At 38.6% G+C, this 7,360-nt stretch overlaps 1 protein-coding gene across 2 annotated transcripts in view; it reads left to right on the top strand.

The window, feature by feature from the left end:
* The first annotated feature begins 2,671 nt into the window (after positions 1-2,671).
* CFTR (CF transmembrane conductance regulator) overlaps positions 2,672-7,360 on the top strand; it is a 150,655-nt gene continuing 145,966 nt past the window's right edge. The window contains exon 1 of one of the 2 annotated variants that reach the window (XM_036230999.1): positions 2,672-2,728. Coding sequence is in view for 1 of the 2 variants with exons in the window: in XM_036230998.1 (XP_036086891.1) it covers positions 2,905-2,957 (53 nt within the window). In the remaining variant the exon portion in view is untranslated. Of the gene's footprint in view, positions 2,729-2,773; positions 2,958-7,360 lie in introns of those variants that run through there. The other variant, XM_036230998.1, reaches the window with a different exon arrangement.

Genomic DNA, 7,360 nt, shown 5'->3' with positions numbered 1-7,360 from the left:
TTGCTTGGGAAAATTACTAAACTTTTTGTACCTCAGTTTCTTTACCTACAATATATGGATAGTGAAGAAGATACCTATCCCATGATAGTGTTATAAAGATTAAAAAAGGCAAAGCATGCTGTGTATTTGGCATAGCATTTGGCACGAATGGTAAATGCTCAACAAATATAAGCTGTTATAATATTATAATCAAATTTCGTGAGCTGATATATGAGCAGCTTGGAGAAAAGAACTTCACTGTTTCTTACTACCATCTTCTACTCACATCTGAACCATTGATCTTTCTTGTTCCTGACATCTTAAAGCCATATTTAGGATTCCAGTCATGACCTTCAGCCATATTCAAACGCTTCCTGGTGCATAAGTCTACAATTCCACATGAGATACGTGCCTATACGCAAATCTTGAATATCATGTCTCAATTAGTTCATTTGTTCATGTCTGCTCACAGGGTTAACATTCTGATAATGGTGAAGTCTTACTTATGCTTAGAACAAATTTGGGGCATAATCTTTTATGTTAAAAATCTAGGGTCTTCCTATGTACACACACTTAAAATGGAATGTTATAATTAAATGGCATTTAATAAAAATAACTCCAGTAGCTACTTGGTTTGCAGCTTTCTGCTTTCTTGTCTTATTTTAGAATAGGTCTAGCAGTTCTGAGGAGAAACGCTGGGTTGATGTGTAAGTGAAGTGATAGTATGTAAACACACGAGGGATGATTCTATTAGAGACAGTATTACGCACTGAAAGAAGTGATGGTTTGGAATTAGACATGAGTTCGAATCTTCGCTCTATCACTACAGACATTTAGTTACCTTTTCTTGTCTGTTTCCTCAACTGAAAATTGGGAAGAATAACCCCTACATATATAGTTGTAAGGTTTACATGAGATGATGCCTGGCAAATAGTAAGAACTCAAGAAATAATTATTATTTCATTTATTCATTCCAGAGGAAGGAGATTGATTGACAAATATTAGAGGTCTCTTTGAACCACATCACTTGGTTAACTTCTACAATCTAATTCTTATTTTTATGTACTTTTTGGTAACAAAGAAGAACTGATTAGCAATTCATTGCAAAATGAATTATATTTGATGGGTCACATTAGCAGTTATAAAGCAAGCAAGAGTGGGGGTGGGTAAATTCAATAACATATCTGGGAAAGTCAATAATGAAGACAGCTCCCTTCCTCCATTGCATGTCCTATTGAAAAGAGAAAAACATACAGGATTCGAAGGAAGGATCATTAAGTAAGAAATACGTCAGTTCTTTTCTGGTATCCAACTTTCTGTAATTGGGTTTGTCTCTTTGCTCATATTTTTACTATTAAAATTTAGGATGAAATTTTAATGTTTATAAAACCACTTTAAGATAGAAAAAAAGGGTGATATCGAAATGCAAAGTGGAACTATAAAACCTGCTGAACACATTCAAGGTAAATACATGGTTTTGTTTTTCTATTGTTAGGAAATGCACGTTTTATTTATACTATATCTGGGTGACCACAAGTCAACAATGAAGTAATTCACAAGCAAAAACTCTTGTCTTAGATGTAGAGGCAATAAAGTAATCAGATCAAACTTTTTATTTTCATTTGAATTTTTCAATTTAAACTTAATGTGCCCTTGCTTTTCCACAAGGGGATTCAGGAATTTAAGGCTTAGCTCTTTAAAAACCACTAGCCAGGCACACAATCCACGCAGCAAAGACTCGGAAAAGTTAAAGCGCCCACACCTGAGATCGCTTAGACGTCCCTGGAGAGTTGAAGATGGCGTTGATCTGAGTCTGGTCAGAGTTAACACGCTACCTTCGCTTCAAAGACTGTCTGCATTCCTTTCAGCGTATTAGTCAAGATGTTTTGCTGACCGAGACTAGGAAATCTATAGGAGGGCGTGTTAGTTCACACACTCTCCACAGGTCATCGTAGTCGCAAGCCGGGGTGAAAAATTTAGGACAGCCGACGAACAAATCCTGGGCGGATAATAGACAAAGGGATAACTCCTGTTACCATCTTGTAAGATTCCCCCAGCCCCCGCCATAAGTACGTACCCAAGGGGGTCTACGCCACACGTGGAGCTCGCCTAAGCCTGAAACTAACAAAGCTGCTTTCTTCGCTCTGACACTCGAAGCGAGCGCTAACGGGAAGGCTTCGGGCGCTGACGCGGAACTTTCCTGTTTCGTAAGGCTGCATTTTGATACAAGAGAGACAAATTGTCGTTCCCCCTTCAAAATGCACCTTGTGAGCGTTAACAGGAACCCGGCTAGGATCTCGGAAAAAGGGAGGAGGAGGAATGCACCGGGAAGTTGGCGGCGGCGTGCCGGGGTGCCGCGGCACCTGGCGCGTGGGAGGGTCCAGCTGGCGGGTGGGGGCTAGGAGTGGGGGGCTGGCTCTGCTCCTGCCTGCGGCTCCCTCTGTTCTCGAACATCGGGGCTGGACCTGGAGAGCGGCTGCGACTGTCCCACACCTGCGGGCTGGGCTGCAGCCGAAGGTAAGGACGCAGAGCAGAAAGGAGCGCGCGCGAGGGAGAAGGCTGGGAGTTAGGATCCGGAGAAGGAGGCGCGGGGCAGGGAGCGGGGTGGGGGGAGAAGGAGGCGAGGAGGAAGGAGCGGACCGGGTGCGGGCGGGGGTGCGGAGGGGGTGGAGAAAGCCGCTGGAGCAACTGTGGGGCCGGACCAGGCAGTGCCCGGCGTTTAACCTGGGCAGTGGAGGCGGGGAAAGAAGTAAGAAGAAAGGGGAGGTCTGTGGGGTAGGGGTGGTGGGGGGAGTTGGAAGCAAATGACATCATAGCAGGTCAAAGAAAAAGGGGCGAGCGGCAGGCACTGAGACAGCAGGGCGTTTCGCATCAGGAGCTCGAGTCCAGCCTGCCCCGGGAGGGACCCGGGCGTCCCCAGAGACCATGCAGAGGTCGCCTCTGGAAAAGGCCGGCGTAGTCTCCAAACTTTTTTTCAGGTGAGAGGGTGTCCGGCCGAGCTTTGGAAGGACACGTGCCGACGAAAGAGGAGGGCCTGTGTATGGGCCGGGTTTTGGGGAAAGAGAATAGTTCTTTGAAAGATGCGCTATCATTCATTGTTATGGAAGAGAATGTGGATTTTGTGGATAAAATAAAAAACATTAAGAAGAGATAAAAGAATAAACTGAAGTCAATTGTTTGGATAGAGAGCCTTAACATTGACGTCTTAACCAGCAACTGAAAGTCATGTTCTCAAGACCCAAATGTGCTACTGTGCAATTATTTTCTTAGATTTTTCTAAGAAATTTATGAATTATATACTTGCAAATAAAAAATACTTTAGTCCTTGGTTTTCTCCACTTGGTGCCTAGGAAACTTAGATGTCTTCTCGGCACTCGTGTTATCAGTGCCATGCCTCCATGTAGTAGGTGCTCAGAAAACTTTTGTCGACTGAATTTTAAACTTTTTAAGGGTATTATTACTTAAATTAAGTATTTATTGTTACAATGCTGAGTCAATCTAACAAATATTTGCTGCAAATCCATTATTTCTTTTAGGAGTGAAGGCAAATTCCTTGAAATATTTATCTTTAAAAATAAAGCCAATCGCAAGGTATACATTTTAAAAGGGTGGTCAGAATTCTCATGGAAATGGGAAGCCATAGGAATAGACATTGAAGTTATATCCAATTGATATTTAATAAATTGTCCTAATCCTACTTTGCATGTGATGAGCCATGAAAGCTTGCAAACTTCATCTAATGAGATTTTAAAAATAAAGTCTAAGTTTAGCCTTAGGCAAAGCGTAACTGGATTTGGCGTTTCATTTTTGAAGTGTTCTTTGGATACTTTATCTACTTTGTTCCTGTTATACTTACTTGTATGAGTGAATGAATAGGTACAGTTCCCATGGGGAATAACTTGACTTATAATCAGCACACTTAGGTATCAGAAAAACCAAATACATTTTAAATATGCCCATATGTGTAGGAGGGGGAGAGGGGACTCGGCTTTCATGTCTTGCTGTTTTATTCTTTGCATGTGCCTTAAGCCTGGAACACAGGTACTAAGGAGAGTCATTGGCGGTTGAAGGAGAGCTCCTCCCTGTGGATAGGAGAGAAGGACTTTACTCTTTGGAATTACCTTTGTGTTGATGTTTTCAGCACCTTTTGTTACTCCCTCTATAAAAATTGAATTACCTATTGATGCATTTTCCTACTACTTACAACATTAGAATGCTCGTCGGCATACATTGTAGACTTTTTAGTAGAGCACTTTGAGGAACCTAAATACCAATCAGTCTGAAAAAATGCTGTTTTCAGAAGAATGAATATTCCATGGCTACTTCTAAGTACGAAGGAACTTTAAATTACCTCATTGCTCATTTAAGTGAGGTCATTGTTGATTTATCAAACTTTATTTTCCCCCAACATATCACCTTATAAATTTTAGTATCGTTTAAAAATGCTCTCAGGTTGATTTGTAAAAAGTATATATATATTAATGACTACTAACTTTGTGAAGAGCATACTACTATTCTCCAAATTATTTCATAATAAGAATAGATGTATTTTAAAAAAGTTAAGTTTCTACTACTTATAGGAATTGGCAGTCACCTTAAGTACAAGTGATTATAAACTTCCTTCTGGGGTGTAATTCTGAAAGGGTAAGAAACTTATTTTCTGCATTGAATTAGACAGCGATCATGAGTGTTACGCTTAGGATTCAGATTGTTTTGATTCAAATCCTGGATCTGCTACTTGGTAGCTGTGTGAACTGAAGTAAGTCCCATAACATCTCTGTGTTTGTGTTGCTTGACCTTTAAAACTTGGAGACTACTAGGATTTATGTCATAGGAGTTAATCTGTTAAGATTAATAGATTAACAGATTGATGCATGTAAAGTGTTTAGCCCATAAATGTTAGGTGCTATTATTATAATATCTTCATCATTATGATCACAATGATGATGATCATCTTCAACTACCATATTTTTATAATTCTTTACAATACCATATACCTTGTTTATATAAATCTACTCAGTTCATCTTCATTGAATATAATTTTGTGACTATCTCATTTTCTGATAACCTTTAAGGTTGTTCTGTCTTTTCTCTCAGGCTCTGAATTTCCTGTATTCTGTTTAGTTGTGAGATTGTGTATCAAATCACGTGTCAGATGACACAGCTTGGATTTTGCTTATGGTCTCTATAACAGAAATCTAGATCTACACTTGAGGAGTTATTAGAGCTCCACAGAACCCCTTTCAAGACTAGGTACAGGGGCCCCAATAAAGTCCATAGATAAATATCAGGTAAGACCAAGGAGTAAACAATGTTAGGATCTAATATTAGGTGGAAATTCGGCAAGAATAGCATGTTGTTAAATCTCAGGTTAATAAGATAATGTAAGATACTTTTGTAATTATTAGACACAAAGTAATGAGTGGTTTTAAAACAAATATGCTAGAATTTATACATCGGAATAGGTGTGGTGGGTCAAAATAGCTAACAATGAAAATCAAACTCTTATTCTAAACATTCTACCTTTGATCAAAGTATCTTTGGATTCTTGTTATGGAATTACCTTTAAAAACAGTATATACATTTTTTTCTCCTATAGTAGTTTATTACTTTATCTTATAGTAGCTTGCTTTAGATTAAAAGTCTTATTACCCAAGACTGGCCACTGGGACTTGCTTCAAAACGACTTTTGACAGTATCTCAAAATTAAATGCATCCTGGAAGTATATTTTCATTATAATTCGCTTTGTTAATAGCCAAGTGCTATTAAGTTTAGATATTGTCATTCAAAACATGTATTGCAAACTTTAGAGACATTTCCTAAAGAAGAGAAACAATTGCTTTGAGCAACAGAAGCACAATTATAAGTTTATAATGAAACACCTGTAAAGATGATAGTTTTGAAGAGGATCACACTTATACGGTTATGGAAATGATGGCATAGTGTAAAAAATTCATCACGATGATTTTATATTTACATTTTATTTACATGTTTGCAAGGCATGAGGAAATCTTAAATCGTGACAGTCATAAATAGTTTTGCAGTTCATTGGGGGTATTCATAGAAATGTTGCCAAGGGAGACTGTTGGCCAATTAAATAAAGACCTGTCCCAATCAATACACAGGTTTTTCTCTCAGACAAGGCTTAAACTATCCAAATAAAAAGAAATAGATGCATAAAACAAAAGACGAACATAAGATGCACGATTTATAGTGAGCGTACAGCTGCTAAGGGTACTTGAATACCATGAGACCATTTAGGCAGGCAGTGAGAAAATGCCCTGAGGACAGCCCAGGGTTTCCATGCCCTCTCTTGGCTTTGCCTCGCTTAGGAATTGGAGGCCACTTTTGGGACAAGGGCCCCTCTGTCTTGGACAGTGTTGCCTGAACATTGACAAATGTTGCCACCCTATACCAGTCATTTAATATTTCTTTCTATCCATCGCCTTTTGCTGGTCATGTTTCGTTATCATACTGTGCAGATTTTTCAAATTTGAATATGTGTCAATTTTGGTTGGTTTAACTCTCAGAGTTCCAAAAGTACCTCCTTTGCATGATATGACTAAAATTGTAATTAAACATTTTAAAATATAAAACATGTTTATATAATTAAGTTTCAGTTAATTTTACTAGTTAAAAAAATTCTCCTTGGTTTCAAAGTTTATTCTAATAGCTTTTACATGCTAGTTCAATTTATTACTTGACTATGAGTATTTGTGTATACTTATCACAAATAGCCTATGGTATAGCATTAAAATTCCTTTTCTTGCTACAGGGAGCGGTGGAGTCTTTTTCTTAACTGCTTCATTAATATTTTATGTTTGATGTGACAATTAAAATATCCCTCAGCGCCAATTGTTACACTAGGGAAATCATGATTTTCTAGTTTTCCATTTATGTTTTAAGGGAGGAAATAGGACTTAGTGTGATAATATTCAATGCATCAATGTTGAAAGTTGTTTAAAAGGCCCTGAAATGGCACCACTCTAAAATGTATTATTATTGTTAGTGTTGTTTCACAAGAACCTGTAATTTCAGTGTGATAGAGTTACTGTATAAGTATGGGATTGCAAAACCACCAGGGAAGGGTGTTAGCCATTTAGCATGCTGCTATATGTTGTTCATCAAAATTTAAAAACACCTCTGTGACTCAGCAGCAATTTGGGCAATTTTGATTCCACTGATTCCTGACGCATCTGTGTAGGGCACTTCCCTAGCACAAATCCCTGCAATGCAATGAGGTCAAGAGGGGACAACAGATTATGACAGAGGCCTGGTTGTTTGAGGACCCTGCCTGAGGGCGAATTTACAAATGTGTTAAGTGCATTATCACGGAGCAAAACATTACTCTTTCAGGTACTTCTCAGCTCCTAAGAATTT

Source organism: Rousettus aegyptiacus, unplaced genomic scaffold (genome assembly GCF_014176215.1).
Source record: "Rousettus aegyptiacus isolate mRouAeg1 unplaced genomic scaffold, mRouAeg1.p scaffold_m13_p_13, whole genome shotgun sequence".
In the NCBI taxonomy this organism is placed as follows: domain Eukaryota; kingdom Metazoa; phylum Chordata; class Mammalia; order Chiroptera; family Pteropodidae; genus Rousettus; species Rousettus aegyptiacus.
This window is presented reverse-complemented; position numbering and strand designations above follow the sequence as displayed.